The sequence below is a fragment of the Lissotriton vulgaris genome, chromosome 6, assembly GCF_964263255.1.
Source record: "Lissotriton vulgaris chromosome 6, aLisVul1.2, whole genome shotgun sequence".
NCBI classification, from domain to species: Eukaryota; Metazoa; Chordata; class Amphibia; order Caudata; family Salamandridae; genus Lissotriton; species Lissotriton vulgaris.
Genome location: NC_141694.1, coordinates 1,489,050,209 through 1,489,078,103, shown reverse-complemented (window position 1 = coordinate 1,489,078,103; position 27,895 = coordinate 1,489,050,209). Strand labels below are relative to the sequence as shown.

General features: G+C 49.0%; 1 protein-coding gene across 2 annotated transcripts in view; it reads left to right on the top strand.

Moving 5' to 3' along the window:
• The window catches only part of PSME4 (proteasome activator subunit 4), a 2,155,241-nt gene that overhangs the window by 1,565,278 nt on the left and 562,068 nt on the right, over nucleotides 1–27,895 (top strand). For both annotated transcript variants that reach the window (XM_086927646.1, XM_086927645.1), the window contains one exon: nucleotides 16,809–17,017. In XM_086927646.1, coding sequence (XP_086783772.1) covers nucleotides 16,809–17,017 — 209 coding nt within the window. The remainder of the gene's footprint in view (nucleotides 1–16,808; nucleotides 17,018–27,895) is intronic.

The following is a 27,895-nucleotide window of genomic DNA, read 5'->3' as shown; positions in this document are numbered from 1 at the left end:
TTCAAGATATTACCTCCCCTTGGGCCTAAGGTGGCTTTCTCAATTACAACCCATTTCAGGCTTTCAGGAGGGTGTGACGCTGATCTAAAGTGGTCTACTAGTGGGGCACCTACCACTTCACACCTGATTCTACTCATATGTTGTAAAATACGTTGTTTGATCTTTTGTTGAGTTTGGCCAATATAAATGAGGTTGCATGGGCAGGTGATGGCCTATATCACGAATGCAGTGTTGCAGTTAGTTAGTGATTTCAGTTGGATTTTATTCTGGTTGTGTTGGAATTCTTTAGTCTGTATAGAGCTGTTACAGGCTTTACATTGGCCACATTTAAAGTGGCCAGTAACCGGCTGGAGATTCCAAAGTGACCTGATGGTTGGGTCCTCCTTGGTGGGAAGGAGAGAGCGCACTACATGGTCCTTGACACTTTTGGATTTTTTAAAGGCATGGAGAGGGTTGTCTGGGTGTTTGATGTCGTCAGCAATCAATTGCCAGTGGTGGTTAACAATTTTCTTGATTTGGTTACTCTTGGTAGAAAAAGTGGTAACGCATACAATGCGATCCATTTGGTTGGTAGTGGGGTCCTTAATTTTCAGAAGTTCCTCCCGGGGATAAAACCAGGCTCTTTTGCGGGCTTTTGTGACCAGTCTTTTAGGATACCACTTTAGATCAGCGTCACACCCTCCTGAAAGCCTGAAATGGGTTGTAATTGAGAAAGCCACCTTAGGCCCAAGGGGAGGTAATATCTTGAATATACTGAACATCAGGGAACTCAAATGGATGTTCTTTTTTGACTCCATCCAATCAGGTTTAAATGAACAGGACAGCTCTTTCTCACAGCTTACCACTTTACCATAATGATGTTAACCTGCTTTCCAAATAAACATATGACGTCTCTTTACAACCTTGGTAGTTTATACATGTTCGGTACTGACTAATACTGCCTTTACCATCATGTGACAGGTACGCGGTACATTTCTTGATTAAATACTACCTGATTGTTTTGTGATATAGCTGGCTGACAGTTACCTCTACACTAAAACATATTATGATTTAATAGTTTTCTGTCCTGTAATAATGAACACAGCCTTTACCATCTTGTGATAGGTACGCAGTACAACTGATCAATTTTATTATAATTGCTTCACAAATTGCTATTTCATGCTCTGACAAACTGCCTTTACCATCTTGTGATAGGTACGCAGTCTATTCACGCATATTCGACTTTACAATCAAATTTTGAAAAATCAATCCGTTACAATCTTTATTATGTTTCATGACATGAGGTCCAATTGTTATTATCCATCTATGAAGTTATCTACTCCATGGCTCACAACTCTGCCGACCGATGAGAGATGAGAGTTTCTCTTTTCTCTAACCCTGGCCTGATTATTCTGATTTCCATGGTAACGGACGACTTTCGAGTCTTTCTTCCATTACTCTTGCCCATGTGATCTCCTGTTGCTATGTCAACGACGGCATCAGGAAGTTCGCATTCTCCTCGAGGTTTCCAGAGAGAGACGCCGAATCGTTTTCGACTGGTAAGCACTCCCTACAACCGGCTCCCGACCTATAGCACTGGTGGGCTTTTCCATCCTGCCAACCAAATACTTATGGCGCCCCTCTACTCTCTCCCCAATTTAGGATACGTATCCAGATTTAATCGGACGTATTCCTTTTAACACCGGGGACAGCAAGAACCTCCACGCAATTCGGTAAGCTCCGCGGACCATTGAATTCTCATTCCGAGTTAGCCCTCTCTGGTCGGCCCCCCTTTTTGAATATTGTTCCCTTTGTACAGATACGAAGAGTGGTTCTCCCCGGCCAGTGCTCGGATCCTCTGCCCCACCCCTTTGGGATACTGGACTTTATTTACCAAGTAAGTCTAACTTCCTTTCCCAGCCTTAGTTAATAGGATGTTATTCGCTCTACTATATTACTAATGGGTACATTAATGATTTTTCTCAGGATTAAACATCCGTCACCGACTTTCTTCTTGATTACTAGTCCTCAACACTGATTTATTCAGGTATGCCTTTAATTTTAATATAATGTGTCTACCCACAACACACCAGAGATTCGATCAGTGCTAAGAATGACATTTATCTTTTTAATATTAGGTTGTATGCCCCATTACCTCCGTCCTGATGAAGACCCACGTGCAAGGATCCCAATCATTCCTGCTCTAACAGGGTCGAAACGTCAACACGCTTCCTTGTCTTCTAACACAGCCTCCTCCTACCCACAATGCTTGTATAGTATGGACATTGGGGCATGTGTATTTTGAACCACTGTGTTGATATATGATCGCCTCACTGTGTATCTGGCATTGAACTCATACTAATGTTTGATAGATACGTGTTTTTATTGTCACGAATTCCCCCCTACCCTCACAACTTCACTTTCCCTTTTCCCCCAGGGGCACTAATACAACGCCAAATTGTATATTTGCTTATCGTTGCCTTTTTTCCTATAATGTGAATTAAACATTATAGAGGTATTCTTTGTTTATTGGATTTAATTAAGTTGTTTCTAAATAATACGTTCTTCTCCCTCACTGGGACCCCTTTACTCATAACGCTAGATACCCAGGTCCCAGCGACTTTATTGGGTTAACCCTCTCCTTTGATACCATACTTCGTGCAGACGCTGTCTGCAAGGTTTCTCACTTAGAATTCAATTCTACATTCCGGGGTATTCACACAATTATGGTTGAACGTGAACTATTGTCTTATTCTGAAGACTATATTGATAAACTTCTAGAGAATCCTGACCATAATTTCTTAACAACGGACGTACCCACCATAGACTTTAGTCTAAAAGATAAAATCCAACGCCTAGAACGATTGGAAAAGAAATTGATCCGTACCCGCTGGCACGGACACCTACTCACGAAATATCTGAAAGAGAACATTATTCCTATTGGCCTACAGATAAAGATTGAACCAGCTATCTTTGTCGAGGTTCCTAAGTTCAGGGAAGGGTTCAGCCATATATCGAACAACTGCTCTCGCCATTGGATGGTGCTTGGGATAGAAACAGCTGCCCAACAGATCCAAGTACTGACTAGCGAAATCAAGTCACTGAGAGCAGAGATTGCTGCGGATGCCAACCTAACAGGCGCCAAAGAAACCCTTAACAACTTGGAAGCCACCTTAAAAGATTTTGATCTGACCACCCAAAATCGGAAACTAGAGAAACTTGCCAGAGATATAAGACTTTATGATAAAAAGAAAACTTACCCCTACCTCCAAGACGACTATTATAAACATGATCAACAGGGTAGATTCACCAACAGAGGCCGAGGAAGTTTTCGTGGTAGAAGGAATTACACCACCTTCTCCGATTCTTCCTATAGTTATGAAGGCGAACAAGAATTTGCAGGTCCAAGTCGCCCATATAACTACCCAGACTACGGATATCAATCACCACAATACGTACCTTTTTTAGGACAACGACCCGCACCATGGCGTCCTCCGAGAGGAAGAGGGAACTATTCCAACAGAGGCCAAACACGTGAACAGAACCAGAACAGCAACTGGGATACCGGACGAGGCCAAGCTCCGAAACAGGTGCATTTTCAACAGGAACAGCATGGAGAGAGAACCACACGGAACAAAACCTATCGCTGGTACGGGATATTTCTACCATAAATCCTGTGGTGAACATTTCGCACTATACCTTGAAGGAACATGAACTATGTGCACTAAGTAAAGGACTATCATATGTCCCCACCAATAGACCGGACCCCTTTACAGTCCGCACGGAACTGTTTAAATTTTTCAGGAAAGTCAGGCTCAAATACTTTTTCAGAAATGCTGGACCATACAAAAATCCTTCACATACGGGTCTGAGGATTCCATCCACGTTCGTCCCACCATCCTGTACCATGACTAACAAAATCTTGGCATATGAGGCAGTTGTTTGGAGAGATGTAAATTCAGCACTACTCAATCATACCTATACTAGGTACAACACCAGCAAAATTGAAAAAGATGCCCTCCAATCGCTGGCCAAGAACACAGAGGTTGTGATTAAACCTGCTGATAAGGGCGGTGCTATTGTTATTCAGGACGTCAAGAATTATGAATCTGAAATCCAACGACAACTAACGGATGGAATCAGCTATCAGAAACTACGTTCTGATCCCTCACGGGTAATAGCACGCGAGATTTTGGAAATAACTCAACTCGGATTGGATCTTGGTTTTCTCTCCAAAAACGAATTTGAATACCTCAACCAACCACATCCACGTTTGGCTACGATATACACACTGCCTAAAATTCATAAAGACATGACCAATCCACCTGGACGCCCGATTGTTTCGGGTTGTGGCTCTATATTAGAACCACTCGGAAGATACATTGATTTCTTCTTAAAACCTCTGGCAGAGGCCACTCAAACTTATTTAAGAGACACTCTACAAACCATCAATCTAGTTGAAAACTCACCATTTGACCCATTGACACAATTGATGGCTACTTGTGATGTGGTATCTCTGTATACATGCATTCCGCAAGAGGAAGCATTAGCAGTCATCACGCGGTATTTGGACTCTAGACCAGCTCCCATGCAAGTTCCAACCGAATTCATCACAGCTCTACTTCGGATTGCAATGACCAAAAACTTTTTCACATTCAAAAATGAATTCTTTCTACAAACCCAGGGGGTGGCAATGGGGGCTCCTTTTGCCCCGGATGTAGCCATCCTATATATGGCAGCCTTTGAAGATAACAACATACTTAATATTCAAAATCCCTTTCAAGATCATCTGAACCTCTGCGTTCGTTACATAGATGACATTTTAATTATCTGGAATGGTAACTCAACCACGCTCACTGACTTCCACATCTGGCTGAACCAACAATCACCTCATTTACAATTTACCATCAAATCTGACAACCAAAGTATAGATTTCCTAGATATTACCATCTACCATCAGCAAGGTCAACTTCTAACTACACTCTACAGAAAATCATCCGAGAGGAATTCCCTACTTCAATATAATAGTCACCACCCTCGTGCCCTACGAGATAATCTTCCATTTGGTCAGTTCTTACGTGTTCGTAGAAATTGCTCTACGAAGGAACACTACTTCCAACAATCTGAAGACCTATCGGACCGTCTGAAAGCACGTGGGTATCCTAAAAGACTGGTCACAAAAGCCCGCAAAAGAGCCTGGTTTTATCCCCGGGAGGAACTTCTGAAAATTAAGGACCCCACTACCAACCAAATGGATCGCATTGTATGCGTTACCACTTTTTCTACCAAGAGTAACCAAATCAAGAAAATTGTTAACCACCACTGGCAATTGATTGCTGACGACATCAAACACCCAGACAACCCTCTCCATGCCTTTAAAAAATCCAAAAGTGTCAAGGACCATGTAGTGCGCTCTCTCCTTCCCACCAAGGAGGACCCAACCATCAGGTCACTTTGGAATCTCCAGCCGGTTACTGGCCACTTTAAATGTGGCCAATGTAAAGCCTGTAACAGCTCTATACAGACTAAAGAATTCCAACACAACCAGAATAAAATCCAACTGAAATCACTAACTAACTGCAACACTGCATTCGTGATATATGCCATCACCTGCCCATGCAACCTCATTTATATTGGCCAAACTCAACAAAAGATCAAACAACGTATTTTACAACATATGAGTAGAATCAGGTGTGAAGTGGTAGGTGCCCCACTAGTAGACAACTTTAGATCAGCGTCACACCCTCCTGAAAGCCTGAAATGGGTTGTAATTGAGAAAGCCACCTTAGGCCCAAGGGGAGGTAATATCTTGAATATACTGAACATCAGGGAACTCAAATGGATGTTCTTTTTTGACTCCATCCAATCAGGTTTAAATGAACAGGACAGCTCTTTCTCACAGCTTACCACTTTACCATAATGATGTTAACCTGCTTTCCAAATTGAACATATGACGTCTCTTTACAACCTTGGTAGTTTATACATGTTCGGTACTGACTAATACTGCCTTTACCATCATGTGACAGGTACGTGGTACATTTCTTGATTAAATACTTCCTGATTGTTTTGTGATATAGCTGGCTGACAGTTACCTCTACACTAAAGCATATTATGATTTAATAGTTTTCTGTCCTGTAATAATGAACACTGCCTTTACCATCTTGTGATAGGTACGCAGTACAACTGATCAATTTTATTATAATTGCTTCACAAATTGCTATTTCATGCTCTGACAAACTGCCTTTACCATCTTGTGATAGGTACGCAGTCTATTCACGCATATTCGACTTTACAATCAAATTTTGAAAAATCAATCCGTTACAATCTTTATTATGTTTCATGACATGAGGTCCAATTGTTATTATCCATCTATGAAGTTATCTACTCCATGGCTCACAACTCTGCCAACCGATGAGAGATGAGAGTTTCTCTTTTCTCTAACCCTGGCCTGATTATTCTGATTTCCATGGTAACGGACGACTTTCGAGTCTTTCTTCCATTACTCTTGCCCATGTGATCTCCCGGCATCAGGAAGTTCGCATTCTCCTCGAGGTTTCCAGAGAGAGACTCCGAATCGTTTGCAACTGGTAAGCACTCCCTACAACCGGCTCCCGACCTATAGCACTGGTGGGCTTTTCCATCCTGCCAACCAAATACTTATGGCGCCCCTCTACTCTCTCCCCAATTTAGGATACGTATCCAGATTTAATCGGACGTATTCCTTTTAACACCGGGGACAGCAAGAACCTCCACGCAATTCGGTAAGCTCCGCGGACCATTGAATTCTCATTCCGAGTTAGCCCTCTCTGGTCGGCCCCCCTTTTTGAATATTGTTCCCTTTGTACAGATACGAAGAGTGGTTCTCCCCGGCCAGTGCTCGGATCCTCTGCCCCACCCCTTTGGGATACTGGACTTTATTTACCAAGTAAGTCTAACTTCCTTTCCCAGCCTTAGTTAATAGGATGTTATTCGCTCTACTATATTACTAATGGGTACATTAATGATTTTTCTCAGGATTAAACATCCGTCACCGACTTTCTTCTTGATTACTAGTCCTCAACACTGATTTATTCAGGTATGCCTTTAATTTTAATATAATGTGTCTACCCACAACACACCAGAGATTCGATCAGTGCTAAGAATGACATTTATCTTTTTAATATTAGGTTGTATGCCCCATTACCTCCGTCCTGATGAAGACCCACGTGCAAGGATCCCAATCATTCCTGCTCTAACAGGGTCGAAACGTCGACACGCTTCCTTGTCTTCTAACACAGCCTCCTCCTACCCACGATGCTTGTATAGTATGGACATTGGGGCATGTGTATTTTGAACCACTGTGTTGATATATGATCGCCTCACTGTGTATCTGACATTGAACTCATACTAATGTTTGATAGATACGTGTTTTTATTGTCACGAATTCCCCCCTACCCTCACAACTTCACTTTCCCTTTTCCCCCAGGGGCACTAATACAACGCCAAATTGTATATTTGCTTATCGTTGCCTTTTTTCCTATAATGTGAATTAAACATTATAGAGGTATTCTGTGTTTATTGGATTCAATTAAGTTGTTTCTAAATAATACGTTCTTCTCCCTCACTGGGACCCCTTTACTCATAACGCTAGATACCCAGGTCCCAGCGACTTTATTGGGTTAACCCTCTCCTTTGATACCACTGCCATCTAGAGCTGCCCCACATGCTACCAACATACTGTGCCTTGCGCTGGCACTAACACCCGCCTGGAGCCCCCAGCCCGTTTCTACTCACCGGGCTGCTGTCCTCCAGCGGGGCTCCTTTGGGCAGGCGGCAGGACATCTACTGTGCTCGCGGTGGGGGCAGGCACCGGCAATGTGCGTCGCGCCCCCTCCGCGGTGTACTGCTGCTGGCTCGGGCCTCTTTGGGGCAGCGCTTCTCTCTCGCTGCTGGCGGCCCCGGGGCTCTCCACAGCTCACAGGAGCCCCGGGCCGCGGGGGGACTTCTCTCCTTCTCTCTGGGGCACAAGGAGGCGGGGTGGACTCCCGACCTCCTCTTCCGGCCACACTTCCTGGTTGCCGCGTCACTTCTGTCCGGCGGTCCCGCCCACAGTCAGGCGGGCCGCGGACAGGGCAGCATCCTTCGGCGCATTTTACGAGGGGTAGGCACCCTCGAAGCATAAAATAAAAGCAGAAACTGGGTGGGCACCCGTTAAGGACACCAATAAGCGGGGTGGGCACCCACAGTAAAAATATCAAGGCAATAATAAAAGATTGACCACAACGCAGGGTGGGCACCTGCAATACCGGGACAAAACTGAGGAATCCCTACGCCGGGATTCCCTCAGTGGCGATCGCAGCCCAGCACTGCCAAGGAGAGACAGGAGCGCTCCCAAAGTATACCACGCGCTCTCCATCAGCTGGGCAAAGGGGTACAAGCAAGATAAAGCGCTCCCATGGTGCTGGCCAGGCTGTACAAGCCTGGGCAAATCCAAAAGCCATCAAAAGGGGGTGCCACAGAATCCTCCATCATCCAGGTCATCCAGGGGCTGGGCAGGGCCCAGGGAGGCAAGCCTTCCCCTAGGACCCAGCAGCAGCACGCCCCTGGTAGATTCCAGTCAGAAACAAGAACATTGAACATGAGGTCACAGCCTCTTTTTATACACCAAATCCCTTTGTCTCTAGGGTGCAGGGTGGGGGAAAACTAGACGCAGCTGGTTCTGAAGCACTTTGTTTTGCTCCGCCCCTCTCCCTATTCACAGGACAGGCTAGGGTCATCAGTCGCACCACAGGGGGCGCAGCCAGCAGTGTGGAGGGAAAGCCCAGCCCTATTCAGGTCCCAGGTGCAGCCCCTCCCTACCATCAACATGCAGATCTCCACATTCACCACCGGGACAGACCCATCCTGACTTCTGGAGCCTGACACACCAGCCAGCTCCAGCCAATCACAAGCCAGACAGTCAAATCACATTTACTGCACAGGCACATCGGATATATCGTTACCGAAGGTAAGTAACTTGTGCGTCAAGACTGATTTGCATATGGAGAATGTTTACATTGTCAGCATTCCGTCCATCATTTGTTTGCTGTAACACCAGTGCCCGGAGGAGGCCCGGGCCGTGCTCCGCCGTGCAGTCGCTGAGGGGAGAGATGCAGCCAAGTTTACCATCCGCTGTAGATTGGACGCCGCTGACTCGCTAGACAGGACGATTTCCACGTCGGTAGCCCTTCCTCGCTATGCCTGGCTGAGATCGACTGGCTTTTCCGGGGATGTCCAGGCTACCCTTATGAGCATGTTTTTTGATGGCCGTCACGCTGAAACGGTTCAAGGACTCTCGGGCTTCGGCCAAGTCCCTGGGCCTCTCCACCACCCATCCTGCGCAGCCTGCTTTTCGCCCCTTTCGTGGCTACTGAAGGGGTGCCCGCCACATTCCACCCAGGGCCACAGGACGGCGCAAGCTGTTCAATCCTTGCGCGGTTGGGAACGTGGGACCCACCCATGTGGGTCTGGGGACCAGCGAGCGGGCCAGTCCACCACTGCCCCTTCTGCAGCAGCCTCCAAACACTCCTAGTCTGACCTTTCAGGGCCACCAATCACCAGTGGGCAGCAGGATTCGCCATCATTTCCCCCACAGGCGCACCATCACGTTGGACATTTGGGTTTTGCTAAAAGTCCGAAGGGGCTCCTCCCTTCCCTTCGAGACTACCCCGTAGCCATGCCACCTCAGTACCATTGCATGTCGGAGGATCATCTGGCCCTTCTCCAACAGGAAGTTACATCTCTCTTGGCCAAGGGCGCCATCAAGCAAGTTCCTGCCCCAGAAGTATGTTGTGGTTCCTATTCCCACTACTTTCTTGTACCCAAGAAGGACAAAGGCCTGCATCCTATCTTGGATCTCAGGAAAGTCAACCGCTTGCTCCGGAAGGAGAAGTTCAAAATGTTGATGCTGGCTCAGGTCCTGTGTGCCCTCGGCCCTGGAGACTGGGGGTTAGTGTTAGACTTGCAGGACGCCTGTTTTCACATCCCTGTCTCGCCGGCCCACGGGCACTATTTGCGGTTCACGGTAGGCTACGAGCACTTTCAGTTTACCGTGCTCCCCTTTGGCCTTACCAGCGCCCCTTGGGTGTTCACAAAAGTGATGGCGATCGTCGCAGCTCATCTGCTCAGATCAGGGGTTCCAGTCTTCCCCTATCTCGACGACTGGCTTTTGAAGGCGGGCTCCCCCCAGGCTGTCATCTCCCACCTCTAGACTGCGGTGGACCTCCTGCATTCGCTGGGGTTTTCTATCAACGTGCCGAAGTCACACCTGACTCCCTCTCAGAAGCTTCTCTTCATCGGAGCGGTTCTGGACATGATGTAGTTTCGGGTCTATCCTCCCGAGCAGCAAGTTCAGGAAATTCAGGCTATAATTCCGATCTTTCAGCCTCTATCCCGGGTTTGGGTCAGGGTGACCCTGGGGCTACTGAGTCTGATGGCCTCCTGCATCCTGTTGGTGGATCATGCCAGATGGTGTATGCGGGCTCTGCAGTGGGACCTGAAGTTCCAGTGATTACAGCATATGGGGAACCTGTCCGATTGCATCCAGGTTTCGGAGGGCACTGCATGTCAATTGCAGTGGTGGCTAACAAACCAGAATTGGGTTAACGGCAGATCCTTCTCCCTTCTCCAACCGTAGTACACAGTGGTGACTTCTGGGATGGGGCGGCCACATGGGATAGGCGGAGATCAAAGGCCTCTGGTCTCTGGGGGAGTCCGGGCTCCACATCAACCTTCTGGAGCTTCGGGCGATTCGTCTTGCACTCAGAGCCTTTCTTCCCTCTGCCGGGTAAGAGTAGTGCAGGTGTTCACGGACCACACCCCTGCCATGTGGTACTGCAACAAATGGAGAGGGGTGGGGTCGTGGACCCTATGTCGAGAGGCTCTCCTTCTCTGGACATGGCTGGAGAAACCGGGCATCTCCCTGGTGGTTGAACACCTGGTAGGTTCTCTGTATGCCAGGGCGGACAAACTCAGCCGCAGGTGCTTGATGAACCACGAATGGCGTCTTCACTCGGAGGTGGTGCAAGGTCTCTTTCACAGGTTGGGAGAGCCTTGGTTAGATCTATTCGACACCGAAGAGAACGCGCAATGTCAGCAATTCTGCGTGTTGGAATTTCCAAAGCTGAATCGCTTTGCGACACTTTTTATCGTGAGTGGAGTTGCGGTATTCTATACGCCTTTCCGCCTATACCACTTCTACCCTGAGTGCTGAAGAAGATCAAGCGTGACCGGGCCTAAGTCATCCTGGTGGCTCTGGGTTGGGCATGAAGAGTTTTGTATCCCGAGCTATTACACATGGCCATCGATCCTCCGATACGACTGCCTCTTCAGGAGGATCTTCTGTCGCAGTGGCAGGGGACAGTCCTCCACCCGAACCTGTATACTCTCCACCTCCTTGCGTGGAGATTGAGTGGTGACAGTTGACGACCATTGACCTTCCTCCCGAAGTCTGTGATGTTATCTTGGCAGCCAGGTGTCCCTCCACTAAGACGGTGTATGTCTGTAGATGGAACAAGTTTGTGGCATGGTGCCCAGCAAAGCTTGTGGATCCCCTTTCTGCCCCTCTTTCTGAGGTTGTTTTGTTCCTCCTTTCTTTGGCCCAGCAGGACTCTGCTCTGGGCACTATAAAGGACTACCTTTCAGCCATTTCAGCCTTCCTGAGGTTTCCTGATCAGCCTTCTCTTTTCAAGTCCCCTGTTGCAATTCACTTCCTTAAGGGCATTACTCATCTTTTTCCTCTTGTTCCTTTCGTAATGCCCCAGTGGGACTTGAACCTAGTTCTAACTTATCTTATGTGCACTCCCTTTGAGCCGCTACATAACTGTCCTCTTAGGCTTCTGACCTTAAAGACTGCTTTTCTGGTTGCCATCACCTCTGCCCACAGGGCAAGTGAGCTCCAAGCTCTTCTTCAAAACTTCCTTTTCTTGCTGTTCATCCGGACAAGGTTGTCCTTCGCACATCTTTTCTTCCCAAAGTGGTTACTTGCTTCCACATTGGTCAAACCATCACTTTGCCCACCTTCTTTCCGCCTCTGCATCCTTCTAAAGAGGAAGAAAGGCTCCACTGTCTGGATCCAAAATGTGTGCTTTTGTTTTACATGGATCACACAAAACAATTCCAGGTGGATGACCAAATCTTTTTTGGCTACGTGGGCGCTAACAAAGGTCGGGCAGTACACAAACGGAGCATCTCTAGATGGGTCATTTGGTGTACCAAAGCTTGCTTTTCTTTGGCAAAGAAGGAGCCTCCTGTGGGCCTGCGTGCCCATTCCACCAGGGCAACAGCAACTACCACTGCTTTGGGACAGGGAGTCCCTCCTCAACGACATATGTCAGGCAGCGACGTGGGCATCTCTGCACACGCTCAGAAAGCACTACTGCTTGGATAGCCAAGTCTGGAGAGACAATTTTTTGGGCCACTCTGTTCTCCTGGACTTTCTGGTGTGAACTTTGGGTTGCAGACCCTCCTCCGGGGTTGGTATTGCTGGGGTATCTATTCACAAGGTAAGGAATCTATATCTAATTGTCTTTTTCAGATGAGCAAGTTACTTACCTTCAATAACCATATATCTGTCAGAGACATAGATAAGTTATAGATTCCTTACCACCCCGCCCATCCTCCACGTTCTGCGAACTGACTTCTAGGATTAAGGATTTCCTTTAAGGGCCCTATTTTTGTGCACCGTTGGTTAGTGTCTTGTTTGGCTCTGCGCCTTCTGGCGTGGAAAGTCGTGTACAGAACTGACGTCCGTGCGCGAGGGCGGCATCTAAGTATCTGCCGTAACGTCATCTCGGCGACCACGACGCCGATGACCAACGCAGAGCTGACCGACGCCACCTATCGACGCACAGGGGTACTGCTGACGAAAAAATTCTCTGGCTCCAGTCTGACACCTAAGGGTAAATCACATAGTAAGGAATCTATAACTAATCTATGCCTATTACAGAAATATCGTTAACGAAGGTAAGTAACTTGTTATGTAAGAATATTTGCTTAATTTTCTTCACCACAGCTAAGAATGCACAATATCACCTGTTCTGTGCGTTGGAGTTTCCAAGGCATTTCTCTCTCTCTCTCTCTCTCTCTCTCTCTCTCCCTCTCTCTCCCTCTCTCTCCCTCTCTCTCCCTCTCTCTCTCTCTCTCTCTCTCTCTCTCTCACACACACACACAGACGCATTCCACCTACATTGGGATGCTGGACTCCTGTATACCTTCCCACTAATAACTCTCCTGCCCTGACTTTAAAGCAAATCAAGAATGGCCGAGTCCAAATTGTCCTATTGGGCATAGAGAGTGCTCCTGGCCATGATCATCTGTCCTCCAAACAGGCTGCCCCTCTGTCGCAAATTCTTCGGGATTTGTCGGGAGCCTTGAAAATGCAGACCGGCAAGATGCTTCTTTGGTGCCTGTTTGAATAGGGGAGTCACTCCTTGACCCCAAGGGAGATTTCTCCAGTCTTCCAGTCGAAATGGAATATCGAAGGTCCAAGATTTATGTTTCAGCGTTTCGTCCAGGGTATTCAAAAGTCCTAGTGACTGGGTTCCTATACTTATACTAAGTTTAGGGGTTGGACTAACTCTAGGGTCCCACCTATGAGAGGACCTGGGGAGGGGGTGGTTACACCCCTTCCTCTTTATTCAGTTTCGCGCCAGAGCTGGGACTGGGTGCCCCAGCAACTGGTTTGAACTGGGAAATGCACAGGGACACTTTGTGTTCCCCAGGCACTGTCTGGAAAGCATTCTCTGAATGCACCCATCCTGCCCCAATACACTAAAGCCTGGACAGGAAACCTCTTGTCCAAGCCTCCCCTGCCGGAGTTAAATCCAGCAGCACGAGGTCAGACTTGTGTCTGTGGCAGCAGCATCCATTTTGTGATGCTGGGGCTCCTTTAAACTATTACCGGGTACGTACGTGTGTACATGTCTTCTCCCTCTAGAAGGGTGGAATTCTACCCTCGCCGATAGAACTGGCAGGGGGGGGCCATAGGAGTGACTTATAGGTTAATATGTCTGTATATATATATATATATGTATATATATATATATATAAATATAATATCTAAGTAAGGAGTACAAGTACCACCTTACCCAGGCTGCAGTAGCAGATCTGTGGTGCCATTTTGGAAGGCTTCCCAGGGTTTGCATAATACATGCTTCAGCCCCTGGTAGGCCTCTGGGGTACCTATGCCCTTGGTACCTAAGGTACCATATACTTGGAACTCACAAGGGTAACCCAGTAACCAATCTGGAGTGTACCTAATGTACATGCAATCAATTTAGAGAGAAAGCAGCTAGGCTGGGGTCATGGTTAGCAGGGCCACAGCCAGACTAAAGTCAGTAATTCAGTGAAACACAGCAAAAAGTGGGGGTAACCATAGTAAGCAGATCCTACTCTCCTACATCGATTTTTCAAACTAACAAATATTCCTTAAAAATCGTCCGAACAACAAAAACGAATTTACTCGCCTGCAATCAGGAGAGATCCCAGCTGTATCTTTGAGCCCAGCACTGAACCTGAAAAATAATTATAACCGTGATTTACTGTTAACTCAATTTTTCTCCATAGGAATACATTGTCTGGTTTTTACCAGAAAGTCTTATGTCAATTTTCCAAACTTACAAATATTCATTAAAGTTTGTCTGTATAACAAAAACAATTTCTTTAATCTGTTTACAGGAAATGCAGCAGGGCTGAATCCAGGATCCAGCCCTGAGTAAGAAAAGCATCCATAAAGTGATTTTATTGCATTTATTTAAAGACTGCCATTGAGCTCAATGTTATTTTTTGTTTAAACTTGTGTTGCATATAGCAACAACTGTAACTATTGCATTTAAAAGGCAACTGCTATTTGAAAGTATTCAACTGTAGCATCTCATTCCGAGAAAGTATTTATGATACCTACTGTGGTTCTAAAGTAAAGTAACTATATATTTTTATATACAAAACAATTGGCCTAGAGTTCAGTTCTTGAGTGTGTGAGACCATTTGCTGACTGTGTACAACAAATGCTTTACATTTTCCTCTGATACTGCCTTACTGCTCAACCAAGCTACCACTTTAGAGAGTACGGTTATATCTAACTTTAGCCTCTGCCATATCTCTGGGGACTGTGGACTCTGTGCACACTGAACCTTACTTTGGTTCAGTATATACAGAGCCACTTTCTTACAGATGCCCCTTGACAAAACTCCATATGATCCTGTTGGAGCATATTTGTGGTATGGTGCAACACATGACAAATAGACCCCCTCCAGGCCAAGTTGTCTGATCCTTTGTTATTTGTTTTCTGCCTCACTTGGCAACACTTTGGGCACAATCAAAGGGTACATTTCTCTTTTCTCTGCATTTTTGCAGTTGCCGGACCAGCTCTCTTTATTTAAATCACTTGTTATGATTACTTTTTTTTAATGAACTATAGCATTAGGTCCCTCCTCCCTTTGCTGTGCCAAGTGAGATCTTAGCCTTATCCTCACATATTTCATGTGTATTCCCTGTGAGCTGTTACACTACTGTCTTTGTGACTTTTTATCCTCAAGACAGTGTTACTTTTTCCATAACATTGGTGCAGCTCTGTGTCAACTGTTGAATCTCACCTTCTTCCCAGATATACTGGCTCTGCGGACTAGAGCTTCTTTTTTTCCCAAAGTAGTGATGCTGTTCCAGGTCGGTCAAACCACCACCTTACTGGTGTTATATGCCCTGCCTCAACCCTCGAAGGAGCAGGAGAGGCTACCCTCCCCCCACTCTCCAAAACAGTGCTGAGCTTTTACATTGATCGAATCAGAGAACACTGACTGACTTATCAGTTCTTTGTAGGGTTTGCAGCACAGAAAAAGGGATAAGCTGTGCAGAAAAGGACCATCGCTCGCTGGATCATGCTCTGCATAAAGGTCTCCTATGCATTGGACAAGAAGTGCCGCCCCCAATAGGGTTAAAGGCTCATTTCACCTGAGCCAAGGCTGCTACCACTGCATTGGCCCATGGAGTTCCTGTCCTGGACATTTGCCAGGCAGCTATGTGGGCGTTCTTTCACATGTTCACAAAGCACTAATATCGGGACTGCCAAAGTCACAGAGAAGGGTGTTTTGCTTGCTTAATCCTACAGACCTTTTTGGTTTGAGCTGATTTGAAGACCCACCTTCAAATAAGTATTGCTTTGGTATCTATTCAAAAGGTGAGGACTCTGCAGTTAGAAGCCTCTATCAGAATAAGAAGTTACTTACCTTCAGTGACACTCTTTCTAGTAGAGACTGTATATAAGTGCAGATTCCTCACCATCCCTCCCATCCTCCCTGCTCTGTAAATCGGACTCTGCCACTAAAACGATCTCAAGTCTAGGCATGTACACACTGTTCTTGCCAATTTGCTGTTTAGGGCTCAGACTGCCTCAAAATCAACTGACATCAGCGCACAGGAGTGGTGTCTAAATTTGCCCCGCATTTCACTTCCAGAACTCAACTGCATCAGTGCACCCGCATGGCTCCACCTACTCGCACCCAGATACACGGCTCAAAAGTGCCACATTCAGTCTGGCACCTGGGAAAATATCAAAAGGTGAGGAATCTGTAGGAAGATGGTCTCTACCAGAATGAGCGTTATCAGATGTAAGTAACTTGTACTTCATGGCCACAGTGAGGACCATGTTAGGAGTGTCTGTGGTGAGCTGTAGGAATGAGCAAACACAATTATGAAATTCACAAAACATCTGAGCTCTGTCTCTTGATTATTTTTTGGCTGTGAACAAAACTACAAAACACATAACCATATTACTGTAAATATACTAAGCATCTTCTGTTATTTTGTCTTTCCAGTGTGTTGACATACATATTCATGATTGATGTTTCTCTACCGAGTACCACTCCAACATTTTCACCTCATATATCAGAATTTACTTCCCGAATTCTTCACAAACTCAAACCCCTCATGGAAGCTGATGAAGAGATTCAGAACCATGTTATGGAGGAAAATGTTGTTGGCGACCAAGATGAACGAACCCAGGCCATTAAACTGTTAAAAACGAGTAGGTTAAACATTTTCTCTAAGGAATCATTTGTAGGAAAAATCAAAAAGTTTCTCATATTTTAAATCCTCAAGGAAAACTTGCATCTCAAGTCCTTACCATGTATGTCATACAGTGTCCCCATTTTTTTAAGGCAATAGTAACTCGTAGCAAAGCCCAAAGTTGTGAGTGAGCAAGTGGTGTTATTTTTCACATTGACATGAGACCTCGGTGAATCGGAATGAACTCCACAGCCTGAATAAAGTATCATCTTATCTGATAGAGACTACTAGCTGCAGATTCCCTAACGTAGAATTACCCCCATGTGTGAGACTGGATCCGGAAAACTTTTTTGCTTCAGCAATCCTGCCCCCCGGGGGACGGCACTACGTGACTCCGCCCTGATGTCGTCCGCGTTTGTGATGTCAGCGAGGACACAAGTCCCACCCCGCCTACGTCAGTTTTTCTGCTTTACGCGTACAGTGCAGATCCGGATTGTGTCCTGGACTGTTTTCAGGCCTTCTCTTCTTTTTTACGCTTTGGCGTTAAGTGGAACAGTGTGTGAAAGCCTTCGGTCTTCAAGACGTGTACATCCTGTGCACGTCCCATGTCGGCGACAGACCCTAACCCGATTTGCATGTGGTGCCTGGGTGAGCACCACGACTCTGAGAGTTGCGACGCCTGCCAGCACCTTGAGTCTAAATCACGGCGGGAGCGCCGGATGAAGTTGCTGTCAGTGCGCTTGTCCAGGTCGGTGTCCCAGTGTCTGCCCCCTACCTTTGAGCCAAGGAACTGCCGGTTTCGTCTGCAGAATCTCCTTTCACCCCGGCCCTTTGGGTGTGACTCACTGGCTGCTAGGTCCATAAGTTTGTCTCTGAGGCCCTGTCCTCCTTCGGCGGTGGGCGCCGGCTCCCCCCTGGACAGGTGCCTCCCTTCCCGGCGTTTTCCAGCACGGAGGCATCTAGGGCTCAAATGACAGCTTACGCTGCGGCCCTGCAGGCTTCTTTGGTCCTTCCTCCACCTCCTGTGATGTCTGTGGATCCCTTGCCTTGCGCTGGGACTTCCGCGGAGTCGCCGGCGGCTCCGGCGCCAAAGGTTTCCGCTTCAGGCGTCGTCTAGGTGTAGTCCTTCCGGGCTCCCCTCTTTGGCGCCTACCGTCCCCGCCTCACTGCAAATCCCTACGGGGCTTCCTGTGGTGTCGGAGGTGATCGCCGGGACTCCGGGCTTGTCCCCGAGTCCCCCTCGATCCTTTGAGCAGGCGGCTGCCTCACCAGAGGTCGAGCTGGTGCCGCTTCGGCGCCAGGAGCCTTCCTCTCTGGCTCCGGTGGAGGCCGGGACTAGGGGCGCCTTCCCGAGTCCCGCTTGGTCCTCGACGTTTGCGGCTGCCCAGTCTGAGGTTGAGTCGGCGCCTTTTCGGCACCGTGCCTTCGCCGTTCCGGCGTCGACCTTTCCCCATTCTCCTGGAGAGCACGTGGTGGCAGGAGTTGGCCCAGCGCCACTGAGGCCCATTCCGGCGCCGGTCGACGCCGATTGTGGACTACACGTGACCGGGCCGGCGTGGGGTTCTGGATTAGTCCCATGAGGTCCCTTTTTCTCCAGAGTCCTGTCATCTGTTGGTGTGTTCCTCCTCGGAGACAGGGCGCTGTGTTGTTGCCTTTTCACCGGCATCCTCCAGGAAAGGCTCTTCGCCATCCCCACGGCCTAAATCCTTGAGCCCTTCTTTCCGTGGCTCGCGGTTGGCTTCCCCACCGGCCTCACCCCCTTCCCCTGGGGCCCCTCAGTTTCCCCATTCCTCTGTGGATCCTCCCCTATTCCGGGGCTGGCTTTCTCATGTCTCTCATGAGGATGCCCGTGCTGATCTGCGGAGCTATGTGTTGGATGGTAGAGAGTTGTCCGCGTTTATTCTTCGTGCGGCTTTGGATGTTGCCGATGCTCTTGGCCCTGCTATTGCCACTTCTGTGGCTCTCCATCGCCATGCTTGGCTACGCAATGCTGTTTTTCCTGAAAATATTAGAGAGCGTCTGGTCGACCTTCCTTTTGACAGGGTCCTGCTGTTTAATACTCATGTAGACTCCGCCATTCAGCGTTCAGCTTGCGGGTCTCTGTCCTCCTCCTCCTCCTCAGTAGGTTGTTTTGCTGATCCTCTGGGTCTTGATGGGAGGTGTTATCCCACTTGCTTCTACTTTTGGGTTTTGGAGGGGCTGTTACACTTTATGTGAGGGTTACTGTGCCCTCGGGGTCCTTCGTTGGCCCGTCTCTTCAGTTGACTGCTGGTTCAGCCCCCTTTTTTGGCGAGGAGGTGTTTTTGGCTGATTACTAAGCCTTCTGTGGTTTCTGCCGCAGGTCTATGGTTTTGTCCTCAGATGCAGGATTGTTTTTTCCCTAAGAGTGGTTCCCATGCTTTCTTGGAATGTGTCCTACCCTATGTAGGGTACATGTAGCTATTGTATAGCCATGTCTTACGCTTGGAGGGTGTGGGCTCCCCCTTGCGGGTTACTCGCCCCTCCCGGTGTTGCTGCATTACGATGGTGCAGTTTTTGGCTTGGCCATCCACGGTAATGTGCTGCGGTGTTTTTGCCCGTTGCCTGCCGTTTGCTCTGGTCCTCTGTCTGGTGTTTCTGAGGGAATAGTTTTCCTTTGTGATGGCCTGGTCCGTCCTACTTGTTTCTCCTCTTATCTTTTAGCTGATAGCACTTCTTTGTGGATCGGTTCTGTCCGGAGTGGTCCCCTTTGGGGTTGTTCGGTTCATTTTGCAAGCCTTACCCTTGTTCTGAGCTCTATGTGGTCTGGGTGTTTTGTTTTGTGGCGCTTGTCAGCGGCTGCCCCACCTGTTCTTCTGTTCTGTGGCCGGACGCCTTGGCGTGGTCCCTGGCGCTCCTGCTTCTTGTCTTGTAGGGTCATTGTGAGGTTACGTTCTTTTTCTGCCTTATTGCTGGGGCACTGTTCTGTCTTGTCTGTTGACTTCGAACTATGACGGACTAGGCTGCCCTTTGCACTGGGTACGTTTCCCGATGGAGGGCTTCTGCCTCTTCTCTTTGGAAATTGGAGGTAGCTCTTCTCCCTTTGTACTCCTCTGTGTTGCCTGTACCCTTGGGGCTTCCGGTGGAGGTTCCTGGTGTGTTAACTGGGCTTGGGGTGTTCTGGCCTACTTCGTATTGCCTTGTTTTCTCCTGTTGGTGAAGGCTGGATGGCCTCTTTGTCGTTTTAACACATCCCCTTGGGGCAGGTGTTCACGATGCTGAGGTTCTCTTCCGCTTGGGCCGGGGACTCCTCCCCTGTTGCAGTGGACTGGGTTATTTTTCCCTGTCCCTGTGACTGGTCCCCTGTTGTGGGTCTTATACTTCTTTGAGCTGGAGAGGTCCTCTCGCGACCCTCCTCCTCCTTTTGTATGGCATGGGTATCTGTTCTACGTTAAGGAATCTGCGACTAGTAGTCTCTATCAGATGTGCGAGTTACTTACCTTCAGTAACGATGTATCTGGTAGAGACGATTCTAGCCGCAGATTCCTTCATGACCCGCCCCTTACTCCCCGTTTCTGCGAAGACTCCTCTCGGTCTTCTGTACCAGTCTGCTTCAGAGCGGCGGTCCTCTGCGGGTGTCCCTTTTTTTCTACTCCCTCCGTAAGGGGATGCTTCCCTTCTTGTTGTTGTTGCTGTTCCATTCCTTCCTTTCTGGTGATTGGTGGGCGAATGCCTGGGTGTTTTTGCGCCCATGCATTTGGTCTCCAATGTAGGGTTTGTTGTGCCCTGCTTCCTTGTATTTGCTTGCACTTCTGACTCCTACAGTCCCTGGGGTTGAGGTCCCCTGGCTGGGTCTCGCCCTCAGTTCATTTAAGAGATCCCCCCGCTGGTGTGGTTGGGGGATGACTTGTCCCTGCTCTTCCATTCTGGCTTGGAACCCTTCTTGGTTCCTGGCGATGGTTGCAGACTTCTTCATCTGCCGTGCCCTTTTTTTTTTAAATGCCTTCTGCCTCTAAGGAGGCTGCTATGTTGGTTACAGACTTGCTTCCAGTAGCTGCGCTCTATTCTTTCATTCCATGACTTGGTGCCTTAGTACCTGGCACTATTCTGGATGGTGCTGTTCCTCACCATTTGTTTATTTCCCTTCTGTATAACTGGGTTTTCGCACACTGTTCCAGTATTCTTACAGTTTTGTATGTGATGGCTCCTAGTTGTGGCGCGTAAAGTTCTCCGAAGAAAACTGACGTAGACCCGCTGGGGTTGGACTTTATGTATTCTCGCTGACGTCACGAACGCGGACGTCAGGGCTGAGTCACGTGGTGCAGTCACCCCGACGCGCATGACTGTTGTGGCAGAAAAGTTTTCCGGATCCAGTCTCACGCTTGCGGGTAATTCTACGATGAGGAATCTGCGGCTAGAATCGTCTCTACCAGATAAATTTTTACCGAAGGTAAGTAACATATATATATATATATATCTGTGACCAAGGGCGGACGCCCGAAACGCGTCAGATTTGGTGAACTTGCCGAAAGAAGACTGGGACTTGCGTGGTTTTTCCTCGCTGCTGCCTGCCTGGTGGTTCTGTGGTGAAAGACTTCTGTTTGCGCATATATATATATATATATCGATCCAGTTGGTGCCCGCGATGAGACCAGGACAGTGTCTCGGATAATTTCCATACCAGAAAAAGAATCGCGGCACACTTCTTGGTATTTCACGCTGTTAATTTATTTCCAAACTTGAGTTGTTACCTCACGTTTGGAAAATAAATTAACAGCGTGAAATACCAAGAAGTGTGCCGCGATTCTTTTTCTGGTATGGACAAAAAAAATATATATATATATATATATATATATATATATATACACACATACCGTATATATTTGTGTATATGTTTTGGATACTTGTGTTACGTTGTCGGTCCGCCTGTTTGCCTTGAAGGCACCGAAAAAATGGGCGGAACTGGCGTCAGCATGCCTACGAGGTCTTCTTATGGCTCCAGCGATGTCATACGAGTCGCGAGCTGAGCCGTGCTATTGTGATGTCCTTGTTAACGTGGGAGAGCTAAGAAAATAATTTCCATGGGATGCTGGCGCAGGGGTAATTGACAAGGTGAGGAATCCACTGTCGGATACTGTATCCACCAGAAAAAGCTTTACCGCAGGTAAGTAACTTGTTCTTCAGGTTAATACTTCTAACTGCAGATTCCTCACCTTGTGCATACCCCCAAGCACCAGGCAATTCAGCAGTTCCATCACACGCCGGTAGGTGGTAGTGTGTGACTCCGTGTTGGTTTCATCTCACTGCGAAAGTGTCATCGGGTCTCATGTAACCATCACCTATGCGCATCAACATTAGTCCTTCCTTCCAGCGCCTTCTGATCCTGTCTTGAGCCTTCTAGCTTGTTTCTGTCACTTGACAGAAGGTTCCAGTGAGGACACAGGCTTTTTGCAGGTTAACTCCCACCGTTTACCCCTATTTTGACTCCTACACACAGATGTAATGACTCTGAAATACCCTGAGCCCTGCTAATTAGGACTTAGTGCTTTTGCTTTGACCTTTTAAAAGTGTATGAGTAATTGTCTTATCCACAATTAGTATAACTTAACTTACTTGTAAGTCCCTAGTATATGGTACCAGTGGTACCTATGGCCTATAAATTAAAATATCTCTTGTGAACTGCAGCACTAGTTGAGCCATCATGAGTGTGACAAAGTAAAAGCGTGACTCCCAGCCTGCCATTGCTGGCTGGCAGAGCTGTTGTAAACTGCTAACTAGACTATACCATTTAAAGTTATGGCACAGCCCAAACCTACATTTTTAATATATATGTTACCTCTAAGGCAAGGTGCTGTATAATAAAAAGTAGGACACATATTTTTTAAATGTCCTACCAGTAAAAACGCCAAATTGTTGTTTTTAGTGTGGAAAGTCTAGTAGACCCATTGACGAGTGTAGGGCTGCGAATTGACAACGCAACTGTGCTAATTCTTGAATGGTGCTACCAAAGTTGAAACTTCAAGGTATCAAAATAATTGTTCCATTCACCTGATGTAGTGCCCAAGTCATAGTTAATCAATCATATAATTTGTAAAGCGCACTACTCACCCGTGAGGGTCTCAGGGCGCTGGGTTGGGGAATGCTGCTACTGCTCGAAAATCCAGGTCTTGAGGAGTTTTCTGAAGGTCAGCAGGTCTTGGGTCTGCCGTGGGTGGATGGGGAGGGTGTTCCAGGTCTTGGCGGTGAGGTGGGAGAACGATCTGCCGCCGTACGTCGCTCTTCGGAAGCGGGGAACTGTGGCGAGGGCGAGGTCGGCGGAGCGGAGTTGGCGGGTGGGGGTGTAGAAGCTGAGTCGTCTGTTGAGGTACGTTGGTCTGGTGTTGTGGAGTGCCTTGTGTGCCTGGGTGAGGAGCTTGAAGCTTATCCTCTTGTTGACCCGTAGCCAGTGCAGGTCTCTGAGGTGGGGTGGGATGTGGCTGCGGCAAGAGATGTCAAGGATCAGGCGTGCAGAGGCGTTCTGGATGCGTTGGAGCCGTCTCAGGAGTTTGGCCAAGGCTCCTGAGTAGAGGGCGTTTCCATAGTCCAACCTGCTGCTGACGAGGGCCTGGGTTCTCCTTGTTTCAGTGGGTATCCACTTGTAGATCCTGCGGAGCATGCAGAGGGTGTTGAAGCAGGAGGAGGAGATGGCGTTGACCTGTTTAGTCATGAAAGGGTGGAGTCCAAGATGACCCCTAGGTTTTGTGCGCGGTCGGTTGGTGTTGGGGCGGTTCCCAGTGCGGTCGGCCACCAGGAGTCGTCCCAGGCCAAAGGGGTGGATCCGAGGATGAGGACCTCGGTCTTGTCCGAGTTCAGCTTCAGTTGGCTGTCCCTCACCCATTCAGCGACGGCCTTTATTCCTTCGTGAAGGTTGGTTTTGGCAGTGTGGGGGTCCTTGGTGAGAGAGAGGATCAGCTGGGTGTCATCAGCGTAGGAGATGATGTTGAGGTCGTGCCGATGGGCGACGTGGGTCAGCGGCGCCATGTAGATGTTAAACAGAGTTGGGCTGAGGGATGAGCCCTGAGGTACACCGCAGATGATCTGAGTGGCTTCGGAGTGGAAGGAGGGAAAGGCGGACGCTCTGTGTTCTGCCGGAGAGGAAGGAGGTGGTCCAGTCCAGGGCCTTCTCTTGGATCCCGGCGTTGTGGAGGTGTGTTCGTAGTGTGAGGTGGCAGACCGTGTCGAAGGCGGCTGACCGGTCCAGGAGGATGAGGGCCGATGTTTCTCCATTGTCCAGCAGGGACTTGATGTCATCGGTGGCGGCAATGAGGGCAGTCTCGGTGCTGTGGTTGCTGCGCAACCCGGACTGGGAAGGGTCCAGGATGTTGTTCTCCTCGAGGTAGCGGGTCAGTTGTTCGTTGACGGTCTTCTCGATGACCTTTGCCGGGAACGAGAGCAGGGAGATGGGCCGGAAGTTCTTGAGGTCTTTGGGGTCCGCCTTGGGTTTCTCGAGTAAGGCGTTAATCTCGGCGTGCTTCCAGCTCTCCGGGAAGGTTGCTGTCTCGAAGAAGGCGTTGATGACTTTCTGGAGATTGGGTGCGATGGCTGTGCTGGCTTTGTTGAAGATGTGGTGTGGGCATTGTTCTGACGGAGATTCGGAGTGGATGGTGTTCATGATCTTGATGGTGTCATCGTCGTTGATGTTGGACCAGGAGAACAGACGGATGGTGGTCGTGGGGACGGAGGTCTCAGTGGTTGTCGGGGCAGTCGTGGTGTTGAAGCTGTCGTGGATGTCTGCGATCCTCTGAGGGTGGTGTTGGGGTCGGTGTGGATCTGGAAGTGCAGGTGTTCGGCAGTGCTGAGGGTGTCGTCTGTGTTGGTCGAGACTCTGAGAGTGTTCCTGTGGACGATGACGATTCGGATGTATGACGTTACAACGCATGCTTTTACCACGCATGCCTTTACAACACGGTTTTTACAATGCATGCCTTTACAACGCATAGTGCTTTGGGGCGCTGGATAGTGAATAGTTTAATTTACTATTCCAACTCCAGTCCTCGTGGATAGTAGGGAAGGTGTTGGATAGTAAATTAAACCTATTCCCTATCCTAGAGCACCCCCCCCAGCGCAATGCGTTGTAATGGTTTGCGTTGTAAAAGTTGCGTCGTAATGGTAGTGCGTTGTAAAAGTTTTGTTGTAAAGGTTGTTTACCTCCTGTGGACGATGACGATTCCTCCTGCTCCTTTGGTGCGGTCCCTGCGGGTTATCTTGTAGCCTTCTGGGACTGCCATGGCTATGGCTATGTCGGGTGCCGAGGCGGGGTTCAACCAGGTCTCCGTCAGGAAGGCGACGTCTGGGGAGGTTGAGCCGAGTAGGTTACCAGAGTTCAACGGCATGTTTGCGGGCGGAGTGTGTGTTGAGAAGGATGCATCTGAGGTGGTTGGGTTCTTTCCTGGTCGGCAGCATGGTGGAGTGGATGCTTGTGAAGCTGCAGTTCCGGCAGGTGAAAGCTCCGTGGATGCGCTTCGGGGCGGCCAGGAAGCAGGTGTGTGATCGTTCGGTGTTGAGTGCGTGGAGGGTTTTAGCTTTGTAGCAGTGTCGGGCGTCGTGGCGTTTGCGGGGTCCTGGCGCTGGGCGTGGTCCAGGTGCCTTCGGTGCCTCCCACATCCCCTCAGGGATGTGGGAGGTAGGAGCAGCTGGGAAGTGGGAGCTGGACGGCAAATGGGATTGCTTGGGGGCAGGGATTCAGCGGCAGGAAAAACAGGCGGGGGCCGCGGGAGAACTGGGCACAGGAAAGAAAAACAAGTTTAGGCAAGAAAAAAAGTACAGGCACAGAGGAATAAAAAAAAGTCTGGGCAAGAAAGCAAGTACAGGCACAGAGGAATAAAACAAGTCTAGGCAAGAAAGCAAGTTAGGAACGGGAAAAATACAAGATTAGGCAAAAACAATGCAGGCAGAGCCGTGTAGCAGCGTGAGGAGTGACCTGCCTGCGAGCAGGGTCAGAGGTCGCTCCTTTCTCCGCTGCACAGCCTCCATATGAGGGCATGTGGGAGGGAGGAGCAGCTTAGAGGCGGGAGCGGGTGCGAATGGGATTGCAGGGGGCGGGGACGCAGTGGCTAGAAAAATGGATGGGGGCCGCAGGAGAACTGGGCACAGGAAGGAAAAACAAGTTAAGGCAAGAAAACAAGTACAGGCACAGAGGAATAAAAACAAGTCTGTGCAAGAAAGCAAGTACTGGCACAGAAGAATAAAACAAGCCTGGGCAAGAAAGCAAGTACATGCACAGAGGAATAAAACAAGTCTAAGCAAAAAAACAAGTACAGGCACAGAGGAATAAAAACAAGTCTGGGCAAGAAAGCAAGTACAGGCACAGGGGAAAATACAAGATTAAGCAAAAACAATGCAGGCAGAGCCGTGCAGCAGCGTGAGGAGCGACCTGCCTGTAACTTTTGAGTAAAAGCAGCTTTTTAGAAAGCCTCTCTATTGCCCATGTTTTCCAATGTCAATTCGCAGATGCTGTCCACAAGACAGCCTTCTGCCATCCTAGGGAGAAGTGTAAAGGACTCCTAGGAGGCAACCACAAGGACCTGCCTCAAGAAGAGGTGTGTAGTCTCTTCCTAGCTGGAAAGCCAAACAAGATGTGAGGCCAAAAGGTTAGCGTGAAAGGAGATGCTGCCTTTGTAGTGCACACACGTTAGGGGCTGCTCTATTGTTCATTTCGGCGCCCATCGGCTCCCCTGCCGGCGTCGCCCCCGGCTTCCATTCTGACGTGGACACGGAGCAGGACCGGCGTCGTCCGACGCCGGATCCGGTGCCGGGTGGGGATGTTGGGCCCCTGTTCACTCCTGGGGTCCCATTCCAACAACAGTGGCACCCAGAGGATGATGAGGAGAACTGGGAGGGGTCAGGTGACCCTTTAACTGACCAGATACTGAGCAAGACTGGAGAGGAACTGGGGGATTCCAGTGGTCTGGACACTTCACCCGACCTTGGCATGTTGTGTCCTCCTACTGTGGCTACGGAGGAGGGAGCGTCATACGCAGTGGTGCTGCATAGGGCGGCGAGGCTCTCAACCTCGAGCTTCCTACGGTGGTGATCAGGACTATCCTCGTGACTGAGGTGCTTCAACCGGCGGCGAGCTCTTCAGAGTCCCTGCTGCCGTTTCATGAGGCCCTCTAAGTTATCCTTTTGGGCAATTGGTCCAGGCTCAACACGGGGGCTCCCGTGGACAGGATGATTGCTCGACGCCACCGCCTGGCTCCGGGCGACCCCACTTTCCTCTCCCAACACCCCACCCCAGAGAGCTTAGTGGCCTAAGCCTCCACCTCCCAAACCACCTTGGCAAGAAAATGTACTCTTCCGCTAGCTTAGGACTGCGGTCCTTAAACACTGCATGTCTCTTGGGCCATTATTCCCACTCGGTGTGGGATAAGGTGGCGCCGGTGCTGCCTCAGTGTCCGGAGGAGGCCCGGGCAGTGCTTTCCCACGCTGTTGCAGCCGGGAGGGATGCCGCAAAGTATACAATCCATTCAGGGCTGGACATCACTGACTCCCTGGCAGGACCATTTCAACGTTGGTAGCGCTTCGTCGCTACGCCTGGATGAGGTCCAGTGGCTTTTCAGGGGATGTCCAGAACACCTTGATGGACATGCCCTTTGATGGCCGTTGCCTTTTTGGCGATAAAGCAGACAACTCCCTAGAGAGCTTCAAGGACTCACGGGCTCCGGCCAAGTCCTTGGGCCTCTCCAACCGTCCAGCGCAGTCTGCTTTACACCCCTTTTGTGGCTACAGAAGGGGTGCCCGCTACGTCCCACCCAGGACCACAGGCCGCAGCAAGTTACCCAGCCTTTGCGCGGCCTGGGATTTGGAAACAACCGACGTGGATCCGGGGGCCCGTCCACCAACCCCCCCTCTGCAGCAGCCTCCAAACCCTCCTAGTCCGACCTTTCAGGCCCATCACACA